This window comes from Lutra lutra, chromosome 9 (genome assembly GCF_902655055.1).
Source record: "Lutra lutra chromosome 9, mLutLut1.2, whole genome shotgun sequence".
Taxonomy (NCBI): Eukaryota; Metazoa; Chordata; class Mammalia; order Carnivora; family Mustelidae; genus Lutra; species Lutra lutra.
This window is the reverse complement of record NC_062286.1, coordinates 53,871,198-53,884,487: the sequence shown is the minus strand read 5'-3', so window position 1 is coordinate 53,884,487 and position 13,290 is coordinate 53,871,198. Positions and strand designations below refer to the sequence as shown.

At 43.0% G+C, this 13,290-nt stretch overlaps 1 protein-coding gene across 1 annotated transcript; it reads left to right on the top strand.

Annotated features, from left to right (window-relative positions):
* The first annotated feature begins 7,254 nt into the window (after positions 1 to 7,254).
* LOC125108550 (small nuclear ribonucleoprotein G-like) lies at positions 7,255 to 7,609 on the top strand. The gene has a single exon (XM_047744526.1). The coding sequence runs from the start codon at positions 7,281 to 7,283 to the stop codon at positions 7,506 to 7,508; it is 228 nt and encodes a 75-aa protein (XP_047600482.1). The 5' UTR covers positions 7,255 to 7,280; the 3' UTR covers positions 7,509 to 7,609.
* The last annotated feature ends 5,681 nt before the right edge of the window (positions 7,610 to 13,290 follow it).

The window sequence follows — 13,290 nt, the reverse complement described above, 5'->3', positions numbered from 1 at the left end:
ACTTATCTGCACAAAAGGGTAACCTTTGTTTTCCAAACATCTCCTCTTGTGAATAGCCTTCCTTCCCTTTGTATCCCCAGACCTCAAGCCCTTTCCTTAGCTCAGGATGTTATATAAAACTTCAATTACTTGACTGCCCTTTGGGCCTTATGTTTTTATGGGGCTCCCATATATACAAAATCTGGTTTTCTCCTGCAATCTGTTTTATATCAATTTAGTTATTAGACCATTCTAGAAAGTAAGAAGGGAACATTTTCCCACCTCTCCAGGTTTCACAACCAAATCAAAATTATCCCATTAAGACAAAATTGTCTGTATGTGTGTTGGGGATATCACTAGTGTAGGAGATACAGAGGGCACAGGGATAGCTTTCCCTGATTTTGCCAATTCTGCCACAGTCCCAACCCCAATAATCGAGGATAGCCAGTCCAATTTAGGCACCTAGAGGTGACAATTCCTTCAAAAAACTGTTTGCTGAGGGGCACCTGGGTGGTTCAGTCTGTTAAGGTCAGACTGAGCCCTGGGTAGGACTCTGCACTCAGCAGGAAGTCTGCTGCAGATTCTTTCCCCTCCCTCTCCCTTCCCCTCTGCTCCTCACCCCCTCACCCCCACCCAACACACACACACACACTCTCTCTCTCTCTCTCTAAAAAAATATCTTTAAAAAAAAAATGTTTGCTGAATGCCACACATTTAACTACCTGCTATGGACAAAACAGTGAGCAAAAATCACTGCCCTCATAGAACTACCAGTTCAGTGAGAGAGGTGGACGGTAACCAAAATATTACATAAACATATCATTACAAACCATGATAAAGGCTTACGGAGGGTAAAGTGTAGGGCACTGGGGCATTTAGATCAGGGGGACCTGATAGGGCTTGGGGGTTTCTGGAATATTACCCTAGGGACTTCAGGGTCCTTTTAATTCAGCACGTGACCTTCCTTCCCTTCCCCCTCGATCCCTCCCTCCTTGCTTCCTGTAGTCAATATCTACTGGGTTTCTTCCCATGTACAGAGCATAATGCTAAATTCTTTATACGTATGGTCTCATTTGATTCATATAACAAGCTTACAAGTCAGCACTTTAAGACAAAAGAGTCTGATGAGAAAAGCCAAACCACACTTTCTAATAAGAACTATATACAATTCATAACACGAATTAAGACTCTACTGGCTGTAGGTGACAAATATCCAAGCACACTTTCAAAAATAAAACAGGAAAGCCTGGAGTCATGTAAATGGCTGGTTAGATCCAGGTGCTCTGGGGTGCCTGGCTGGCTCAGTCCTTGGGCGTCTGCCTTGGGCCCAGGTCATGATCTGTCCTGGGATTGAGGCCTGCATCGGGTTCCCTTCTCAGAGGGAAGCCTGCTTCCCCCTCTCCCACTCACCCTGCTTGTGTTCCCTCTCTTTGCTGTCTCTCTCTCTGTCAAAAAATAAAATCTTTAAAAAAGAAGAAAGAAAGGAAAAAAAAAAGATCCAGGTGCTCCAAAGATGCCACCTAGGCTCCATCTCCACCTCACAACTCAGTTTTCACCTGTGTTGACTTCAGCACTCCCTCTGGGATGGCAAGATGATCACCAGCAGCCTCAGAACTATGCACATTCCACAGGCTTGGCAACTCAGTTGGAAAAAAAAATGAGAAGTCACTTCTTAATAGTTCTGACAAAAGCCCAGAGTCCTAATTGGCCTGGATTTGAGACCATACCAACATCAACTGGTGTTCTGATTGGCAGTCATGTGTCCTCCATCTAGAGCCAAGGGATGGACCTGACTACACCAGAATCCAGTGAGGGACACCTGCGTGGCTCAGTTGGTTAAACGGTGTAGATCCTCCCATCCAATGACCCTCCCACAATTTCTGCAAATTCCCACCAGCTAATGCTCTTAGCAGCCTCTTTTGGCTCTGACTCCAGCTCCTGCTGGATTTTTTAATCTCACTCACTGAGGCCGATCTCTTCCTTCTTATCTGAGCTGTCCCAGAGGTGGGACTCAGCTCCCTTTTTTCCATGCTTTACCAAAAAGAAAAAAATACACATACACAAACTGACTCGAAACACTATGTCCTCATCAGACTTTCCTAAGTTATGAAGAGACAGAGGGGTTTTATATTGTTACCATGCATCGTGGTTCCTTTCCCCTCCCCAGACACTGCTCATATTTGGAAGAGGTCTCCCCTTTGCTCAGGAAACTAAATTCCCCTTATATTATTCAGAGCAAGTTAGCTCTCCATCCCCCTTCCTCTGACATCAGTGACCCATACCTGGAGTCAGCCCCACTGTGAACCATCAGTCCAGGCTCCACGCCTGACCAGCACTGAGGAACAAAAGGAAGTTTTGAAATTCACTCTCTCACCACCACCATTCTATACTGGTGAAGAGAATGGAATGATTTTTCCCCCTAGAAATATGAATTAGGCCACCCCTCTTTCAAACACAACTGGCTAGAGTTGATTTTGGTTTTTTAAATAGGTTTTTATTCTACTGCTCTTTGTAAACTCTCCAGCTCACAGAAAAGCCTATGTTACAAGTCTGAAACAATCCTCACACACCCATACTGGGGTCTACTGACACTGGTATTATAATTAAAGAAAGTGGTGCTTCTGTCCCATAACTGTTTCCTGTCTTTGAAAGACAAAGAGATTTTTGGCCTTGAGCCAGCCTCTGGTGGAATTCTGTTGTTTTCAGGCTTGAGTTCTAGAGCCTCAAATTCCAATGAGATAGGCAAAACTAAGCTATCTGCTTCAAAGTCTGCTTTCACCTAGGTTGATGGGGGGCCTGAGATCAAGACTAAAACTGGCTGAGAGGCTTCTCCAAAGAAGAGGCAAGGACAAATGCTAGAAGCAGGTTTCCTCCCAAGATTCAGGCTGGCTCTAAGTCTTGCTCCCTGGGCCGGTCATGTAATTTTCCTTTTTCTTGCAAGGGCAGGAGCAACAAAGCCCTCCAACCAGAGGAGGTCTCAGCTCCTTCAAATGCGTCACAGGCAGGAAGCAGAGAAGCTCTAGAAGGCTGTGAATACCAAAATGTAGCAAATCCTAAGAAAAAATAATTCTGAGCTTTGAATTCCTTTGTTCACACCAAGTGTAATTGCAGACACCATGGCCCAGTAGCCTCCTTCAGGAATTTTTTTAGTTTCTGGAAAGAGAAAGGTAGTGAGAAGTCTTGAAATTCTCAGAGGCTAAGATCAATCTTTACATAAGGGGAAGACAAGAGTTGACATTTCATTCATTAATGTAATTAGAAGAATATAATCTTAATATCTTTTTAAAGATTTTATTTGTTTGTTTGTTTATTTATTTATTTATCAGAGAGAGAGAGAACACACAAGCAGGCAGAGTGGCAGGCAGAGGCAGAGAAGTAGGCTCCCCACCATGCAATGAGACTCAGTCCCAGGACCCTGGGATCATGACCTGAGCTGAAGGCAGAGGCTTAATTAACCCACTGAGCCACCCAGGCGTCCCTAATCTTAAATAGTTTTTAACCTACAGGAATCCTTTACAAAATCCAAAACAGAATAAATACATTCCAAATCAAATAGCAATGTTTTTTAAAAATAAATGGGAACATTCTATTCGTATTTCTCTATACTTGTTCCTTTCACTGATACAGAAAGTTAACTTCAAAGTTTTCACAGCTGGGGCGCCTGAATGGCTCAGCTGGTTAAGTGTCTAACTCTTGATTTTAGCTCAGGTCGTGATCTCAGGGTTGTGAGATTCAGCCCTGTGCTGGGCATGTAGCCTGCTTGAGATTCTCTCTCTCTCTCTCTCTCTCTGCCTCCCATACCCACTCATGGATATGTGCACTCTCTCTAAAGAAAAAAAAAAGTTTTCGCAGCCACATAGCATTTCACAGTACTCTATTCATGGATATTTACCAAAAGAGTGAACATTCCTATCCAGAGAAGTCTGTGCTCATTTCTTTTTTTTTTTTTTTTTTTAAAGATTTTATTCATTTGTCAGAGAGAGAGGAGAGCGAGCGAGCACAGGCAGACAGAATGGCAGGCAGAGGCAGAGGGAGAAGCAGGCTCCCTGCCAAGCAAGGAGCCCGATGTGGGACTCGGTCCCAGAACACTGGGATCATGACCTGAGCCGAAGGCAGCTGCTTAACCAACTGAGCCACCCAGGCGTCCCTCTTTTTTTTTTTTTTTTAAAGATTTTATTTATTTATTTGACAGACAGAGATCACAAGTAGGCAGAGAGGCAGGCAGAGAGAGAGGAAGGGAAGCAGTCTCCCTGCTGAGCAGAGAGCCTGATGTGGGGCTCAATCCCAGGACCCTGGGATCATGACCTGAGCCGAAGGCAGAGGCTTTAACACACTGAGCCATCCAGGCACCCCTGTGCTCATTTCTTAAATGAAATTCTAGTTTCACCTGGAATGGATGAAATGAATAAGCATTTTCTAAGATGAAATTACAGTTTGCCCTGTTGTGTCTCACCTATTGTATTCTTACCCATGTTCTATTGGGTCTGTCTTTTCCTTATTGATTTATAGAAACCCTTTATAGATTATAGATATTAACCCATCACTTATTACATATATTGCAAAAATTTTCTCCCCGTCTGTTGGCTGTCTTCTAACTTTTTTTTAAGATTTTATTTATTTGACAGAGACAGACACAGCGAGAGAAGGAACACAAGCAGGGAGAGTGGGAGAGGGAGAAGCAGGCTTCCAGCCGAGCAGGGAGCCTGATGCGGGGCTCAAGCCCAGGACCCTGGGACCATGACCTGAGCCCAGGGCAGACACCCAGTGACTAGGGCACCCAGGAGCCCTTTAACTTTGTTTAAGACAGATAGACAGAAGTTGCCAGACAGAAGTATCTCATTTTTATGTGGCAAAAGCAATTAAAAATTATTCAAAAAGTACTGCCCCAGGAGCAGTACACCCAAGCTCTGAGCCACACAGCCTCTTCTGTTGGGGGCCACACAATCTTGCTTGGGTTCCTGTGATGAAATGGCTGATTAGGCAATCATTTTCTTTCTTTTTTTTTTTTAAGATTTTATTTATTTGTCAGAGAGAGAACGACCATGCACACAAGCAGGCAGAGGCGGAGAGAGAAGCAGGATCCCTGCGGAGCAAGGAGCCTGATGCGGGACTCAATCCAAGGACCCTGGAATCATGACCTGAGCAGAAGGCAGCAGCTTAACCAACTGAGCCACCCAGGCGCCCCTAGGCAATCATTTTCTGAGCTACTCACATTGGCCAGAGTGGTGGTGTAAATGAATCAAGTAAAGAAGGAGCAAAAAGAATTGTAAAGACTTAGTTTGCTTCCAGCTGTTTGGAAGCTCTTTCTTAAACTGTTGGAATCATGTACTAACAATGTCAAAAGAATTCTGAACCATTAAAAACCCAAACTCAGATAATCTGAGTATCTCCAGACGCTTTCAAACCGTGTGAACTTTAGGGCATTATTTGCTGTCACTATGGAAGGAAAAAATAAATTCCAGACCCCACAGGAATAGAAAGCCTCAAGAGTCTATTGACTTGTAGAATTTTAAGCAAGAAACCTTCACAGTTTCCCTTCAGCCTCTCACAGATTAGCACTGACTCAATCTGATCCTGAACAGTTCAAAAAACCCTTATGGCCAAATGGGATTTTCCCTGCAAAGAGTACTTAGTCCTTACTCCTGAAAACTCCACCTAAAGGCCCAGTACTTTGTAGCGGTTGTTCCACTTGGCCAGAATCTCTCTCCTCCCCCCAGTCCACAGCACTGAGGCACACAGTGCAAAAAAAAAGTAGGCCTAAAAGGTGCTTCCGGCTTCCCTCCCCCTAGCTGGAACCTGGCCCTCCCTGAGGAACTTGGTTCTGAGCAATGAAGATGCTGCCATAAAATCATTCTTCAGTACCCAGTGGTACCAAGAAGAAAAACAGATGGTCTGTCTCAATGTGTCTTCAAAGCCATTATTCCTACCACTTTACAAAAAAAAAAATCCTTCCTTTGCCAACATCTATACCAAACAACTACACTCCTCCTCCCTACTGTTGACTACTGACTTCTTGGTCATCCAGACCTTTGGATCCTTGATCACAGTGTGCTTTACACTCCAAGTCAGACCTTTTGCCTGGTCATGACCTCTTATATCCTTCCATATTTCCACCTCTCCTTGTCTTTTTCTTCTACAGTTTCATTCTTCAACTTCACTGACACTTCCAGCCCCTTGACACCCACCCCCATCATTCTGCTGCCTATCACCCCTCCTCTGGAGTAACTCTTTTCTCTAACCATCTTAACAATTACCACTCTGCTACCAATATTCTAGACTCCTCTTACTCCAAGTCTTCCACTTGGATCACAAAACACAGTCCCTATTTGAATACAAATGTCCTCTGCTTTAACCCTCAGTTGCTGGACACTGCCAAAGTAACCATTAATTCATGAGGGCGCTCTTCCTCTAGAATGTCATCATCTCCAACATTACCCTTATCTTCTCCCTCTTAACTAGCTCTTTCCCCCACAGCACAAGGACATGCTGCAGTCTCAAAGCTCCCTAGGCTCTGTGTTGCCCCTTCACTAACTGTCCTTACTTCATAAATAAGCTTCTTGTAAGAGTGGCCTCTCTGTTCACAGCCTGGCCTCCATTCACTAGCTGCAGAGGTACTGTCTCGTAAAAGAGTGGACTGCTCTTATTTGCCAAAGGTCTGTTCTTTGGAAAACTGCTTTAGAGATTAGCAAAGAAGCTTAGTGAAAGGAAATACATTATGTTGCTATTTATTCAGTTTTAATAATATGAATGAAAATAAATTTTAATAATATAAATGAGAATAGATTTATCTTTGTATCAATACTACCTCTGACTAGAGTATAAGCAAGATTATTTAAAGTGTTCTTTAAGGGGGGCACCTGGGTGGCTCAGTAGGTTAAAGCCTCTGCCTTCAGCTCAGGTCATGATCCCAGGGTCCTGGGATCGAGCCCCACATCGGGCTCTCTGCTCAGCGGGGAGCCTGCTTCCCCCTCTCTCTCTCTGCCTGCCTCTCTGCCTACTTGTGATTTCTGTCTGTCAAATAAATAAATAAAATCTTTAAAAAAAAATAAAATAAAATAAAAATAAATAAAGTGTTCTTTAAGGGAGTGGCTCAGTGGGTTAAGCCTCTGCCTTCGGCTCAGGTCATGATCTCAGGATCCTGGGATCGAGTCCTGCATCAGGCTCTCTGCTCAGCAGGGAGCCTGCTTCTCCTCTCTGCCTGCCTCTCTGCCTACTTGTGATCTGTCAAATGAATAAATAAAATCTTTTTAAAAAAAATAAATAAAATAGGGAGGCATCTTTGAGCTCGCTGAGTAGACACCATGAGCAAAGCTCACCCTCCCGAGTTGAAAAAATTTATGGACAAGAAATTATCATTGAAATTAAATGGTGGCAGACATGTTCAAGGAATATTACAGGAGTTCGATCCATTTATGAATCTTATGATAGATGAATGTATGGAGATGGCAACTAGTGGGCAACAGAACAATACTGGAATGGTGGTAATACGAGGAAATAGTATCATGTTAGAAGCCTTAGAACGAGTATAAACAATGGATGTGTTCATCAGAAGAATCAACTGCTTCCACATGTCCCCTCTCCATAGTACCTGTTTTACTACAATATAAAAATCAGATTGTGTGCATTTTCATAGAGCTTTTTTGTTAAATAAACTTTTATAATAGCCAAATAAATAAATAAATAAAATAAAGTGTTCTTTAAAACAAAGAAATCTGTTTTCCCAAAACGATCCTGATTCTCTAGATCCAAAAACTAGAAACAATCTGAGTTCCCACAGCATTGGTCTGTATCTGTCATAGCCTACCATTTTATCTCAAGTTATCACAGAACTCTCTGCAGTTAATCCGTATTTGATAAATGAACCAAATTTACAAGTACTGATTATAGACTGGATAATTCTAATCTAATCTATCTAATCCACTAATTAAATCAGGCCATCTAAAGAACCTCTACTGACATTTTGCTTAGTATAAGGCCTTTCTCACACACTGAATTTTTTTAAAGTTACATTCAGTCACTTACCTCCTGTAAGTTTTCACTTACTTAAATCTACCTTGCAGTTTCAAACTGAGGTATTACCTTGTCGTTTTGGGTTCAATCCAAAAGGACTAAGGTAAAAGTCAGTGAGGCAGGAATTACCCAACCCAAGAGCTGTGAGCATTTGAGGAGAAGGAATGCATTCTTCCTCTCCCTAACCTAAAAATACCCCAAGAGGGATGCCTGGGTGGCTCAGTGGGTTAAGCCTCTGCTTTTGGCTCAGGTCATGATCTCAAGGTCCTGGGATTAAGCCCTGAATCAGGCTCTCTGCTCGGCAGGGAGCCTGCTTCCCACCCTCTCTGCCTGTCTCTCTGCCTACTTGTGTTCTCTCTCTCTCTCTCTGTCAAATAAATAAATAAAATCTTTAAAGAAAAAAAAAACAAACAAACCAAGAAATGCTCCTCCCGGGGGAACTGAGACCTCCTCTCACACAATGTCTGTTCCCCTCTGCTTCAATTCCTCTCAGATAATGTGAATGTCAGCTCCTTAGCAAAGGCACAGCGTTGCCCTTTTTGAACCTCCCAAAGTTTGCTCGTATCTAAAACAAGGAAGTTCACCTAGAAAATCTAAAAAGGTGTTTTGTGTGTGTGTGTGTGTGTTTTAAGGTAGGCTCCACACCCAGCATGGATCCTAAGATCAAGACCTCAGCTGAAATCAAGAGTGGGATGCTTAACCGAGTCACCCAGGTGCCCCTCAAAGGTTTTTTGACTAAGTAACTGCCGCTACTTACAGTGTGAGAATCAAATTTTATTTTGAAAAGCAGGTCAAAGGAACCCAGTGGTAAATCCTTTCATGATACTGAAGAATCTTCATATTCCAACCATCCCCAACATAGCTGTTAGATCACCTAAATGAGACCAATAACTCTCCTTAAGCAGGACACAGAGATTGCTATCAGGAGCTTCAGCCAAAGCACTGACATTCTTGCTTCCCACAGTCCCTCTGAAGAAGCCAGTCCTTAAACCCTGCTGAGGCAGAATTATGGGCGTAGAGGACCATGGTAAGGGTAAAAAGGTGGCCAGGAATACATGCCAGGAAACACAGGGCAGGGCCAGGTAGGTGACAGGCTCCAGTCCCTCTGGAGCCAGAGTCAGAACCTCCCAGTTTGCTTTACCCTCGCAGAGGGTGTAATTTCCAGCAAGGCTAAAAATCACCAATGGCACACAGCCAGAGGGCAGGGCCAGGCTGGGTAGAGCAAAAGCCAGTGATGAGCCAGAAAGGCTCCTGATTTAGAAGCTAAGCAATACAGAAGAAGGGTGGTGGAGAGCCTCCCACAGAAGACTTACAAAGTAGCTGCCCTCTTTGGGTAAGATCCAGGTTGCCAACAGGAAATCTCTCACCTTCATGGGCCTCCTCACTTGCTCCAGAAGCTTTCTCAGCAGCCTGATCTTTTTAGAAGGAGAGACCATGTGACTGGGACTCAAGTGACACCAGCTGATTTTGGAAACATCCACAGCTCACAGAGCAAAAACTTCCATGGTACTTGTTTCCTCTCTCCCTAACACAAAATCCAAGTGATAAGACTAGTCTCAAAACCACCCAAGTCAAACTATAGTACAAAGATTGTTCTATACAGCTCAACATGCCTCAGAGATAAAGATTCCTTCAGTCCTTTCCTTACTCGCTCATTCCTTCCTCACATGCTCCAAGCACTGGGCAGCAAGAATGCCTTGCAGAATTCTTAGCAGACACCATTCTAGCAACTGCCCAAGAACCTCTCTAAAGTGGACCCTGTTGGTTCAGAATTTCTGACAGGAGATAACTGCTTTTTGTGTTTATGCTATCAGAACCGGCTAGCTAACATATTTAATTGCATAAATATGATCGTCAGTCGGAAAACTAAAGTAACTTGAGACTTCTGATTTTCTACTGATTGAAGCAGGTCCTCTTAGGATCTCAACTAGTTAGTGCATACATCCATAAGTGAATTAACATGTGATTCCAAAACTAAACAAACTTAATGAATCCACAAAAAAAATTTTTTTTCATGTAATTAAATCAAACAAGCTCTTCCCTCATGGGTCTAAGTTGATATACTTCTACTGTATTGCTTTCAAAAAATGAAGCCAGAATTCAATAAACTCTGCTGTAACCAAACTGGCCAAGCTTACTTCCAAAACACCTCAAGCTATTTATGAACAGATTAGGACTTTTTCCCCCCTTAAATCAAAAGAACATCCCACATTCTCTGGTTTAGAGAAATGTCAGGACCTACAAGGGCCAGAGGACAGGACAGTGACTGTGAATAGCATGGTATCTTCCCTGACTCTCTTCTTCCTTCCACCTCTTCACTGTGGGTATCCCTAGCTCCAGATGCCGCTTTTGCTCTAGTCTTTCCCTCCATGGAAGATTCACCTCAAAGAAATGCAAAGTGGAGAAATGAGAAATGGAATTTGAGGCCTGAATACCTGAGTCTGAGTCCTAATTCTACTCTCTGACTGAGATTCAGTGCCCATATAAAAGAAGAAAAAAAAATAATGCATAGCATACTGGACCCTGTTAGCCATGTCACTATACAATGGCCTTCATAAATTGCAGAGTGACCTTTAAATAATGTTATGGCTGTTGTTTTACTATGGTGATTAATGCCCACTCCTACCTCCCTTCAAGCTCTACTCTCAGATTCCAGTGAAGACCACTGCCATGCACTCCTCTCCACCATCTGTCAAGACTACCCAACAAGAAAGGGAGAACTAGGATAAGACCACTCCTCCCCTAAACATCTCAAGGGTGTCAAATCTAGAGTCCTACTCTTACTTACTGCTTCTACTTTAGAAGTACCTTTTCCTCTAAATGGGAATTCCCAGTCTACAGAATACTTTCTTTTGGATGTAACTCTGGCCCTTCAAATTCAACTCCAAGAAGCAAATCTGTCTCCCCTTTCTAGAAGAGTGGTTCTGGGGCACCTGGGTGGCTCAGTGGGTTAAGCCTCTGCCTTTGGCTCAGGTCAGGATCTCATGGTCCTGGGATCAAGCCCTCCATCAGGCTCTCTGCTCATGGGGAACCTGCTTTCCCCTTTCTCTCTCTGCCTGCTGCTCTGCCTACTTGTGATCTCTCTCTGTCAAATAAATAATAAAATCTTTTGAAATATAAATTTAAAAAAAATTAAAAAGTGGTTCTCCTTTCCAGTTACCCCTTTCTGTCATGACAAGTAATTTTCCAACTTCACAGGATAGAAACATACCTTGGCATAATATAACTGTGGTTTTGGCCCACCCACCACCCTCAAGTCAGAATCTATTTCCTACTTTTTTTTTAAGATTTTCTTTTTGGGGGGACACCTGGGTGGCTCAGTCAGTTAAGCAGCTGCCTTCGGCTCAGGTCATGATCCCAGCATCCTGGGATCGAGTCCCACATCAGGCTCCTTGCTCAAGAGAGGACCCTGCTTCTCCCTCTGCCTCCTGCTCCCCCTGCTTGTGCTTTCTCTCTCTCTCTCTCTCGTTCTCTCTCTGGCAGATGAATAAAATCTTAAAAAAAAAAAAAGATTTTTTCTTTTTAATATTGTTTTTAAAATTCATTTATTTGACAGGGAAGGAAGAGAATCTTCAAGCAGACTTCCCACTGAGCACAGAGCCTGACAGAGCACTCAATCCCATGATCTATGAGATCATGACCTGAGCTGAAAACAAGAGTTGGACACTCAACTGACTAAGCCACCCAGATACCCCTACTGTATGATTTTTTAAAAATACATACATATAGTCATGGATGTATTTATTTCATCTGAAACAGGTTCATATGCTATATATTTTTTCATGCACATATTATAGCCAACTTTATGTGTAAATAATTATAGATTTACTTCATTTATCATTGTATGGATTTACCAGTTTATCTGGCCAATTCCCTACTGATGGCCATTTTGATGGCTTTATAAATTCTGTAGTGACATTTATCCTCATAAATATATCTCTGTACATTGTCCTGGGGATAAATACCTAGAAGTCAGATTGCTGATCTGAGAATGTGTGTACTTCAGGGGCACTTGGATGGCTCAGTTAAGCATCTGACTTTGGCTCAGGTCCTGATCTCAAGGGTCCTGGGATTGAGCCCTGCATCAGGCTCCCCGCTCAGTGGGGATTGAGCCCTGTGTCACAATCCCTGCTCAGTGGGGAGTCTGCTTGTCTCTGCTTCTCCCCCAACTCATACTCATACTCTCAAATAAATAAATAAAATCTTTTTTAAAAATTTGATACAGGGACGCCTGAGTGGCTCAGTTGGTTAAGCGGCTGCCTTCGGCTCAGGTCATGATCCCAGTGTCCTGGGATCGAGTCCCACATCAGCCTCCTTGCTCAGCAGGAAGCCTGCTTCTCCCTCTGCCTCTGTCTGCCTGTGCTCACTCTCTCTGACCAAAAATAAATAAATAAATAAATAAATAAATAAATAAATAATTTGATACATATTGCCAAACAGAACTTCAGACAGACTGTATTAATTTAAATTCCCAGAGTATGAGTTCCCCTTTCTTCAAACTCTCATGAGTGGAGCGCCTGGGTGGCTCAGTGGGTTGAGCCTCTGCCTTCGGCTCAGGTCATGGTCTCAGGGTCCTGGGATCGAGCCCCACATCGGGCTCTCTGCTCAGCGGGGTGCCTGCTTCCCTTCCTCTCTCTCTCTGCCTGCCTCTCTGCCTACTTGTGATCTCTGTCTGTCAAATAAATAAAATCTTAAAAAAAAAAAAACAAAAAAAACAACTCTCATGAGCAATAAATACTATTAGTTTAAATATTTGTCAATCTAACAGTTGAAAAATGTCTTGGGCGCCTGGATGGCTCAGTCATAGGGCGTCTGCTTTCCGCTCAGGTCATGATCCCAAGGTCCTGGGATCGAGCCCCACATCGGGCTCCCTGCACAGCCAGAAGCCTGCCTCTCCCTCTCCTACTCCCCCTGCTTGTGTTCCCTCTCTCACTGTGTCTCCATCAAATAAATAAATAAAATCTTAAAAAAAAAAAAAAAAAGAAAAGAAAAATGATGTCTCATTTCTTTTTTTTCTTTTAAAACCTTTTATTCAATAATGTATACTTTTAAAATTGTAATATGTAACTGCCCATCATGCCATAGATTTCCCCCATGCCCTCACTGTAGAGTCTGTGGTTGGCTAGTTAATGTGATCTGCTGGTAAAACAGGTGGCTACAGGCTGAGTCAAGGGGGCTCAGGGGAGCAACAATAACTAACAACCATTTTTAACCCTTCACATTTCCTATGCTTTCTGGGTCAGGAGGTGAGGTCTCATTTCTATTTGTGTCTTCTAGATTATAAGATAAACACCATTTTTC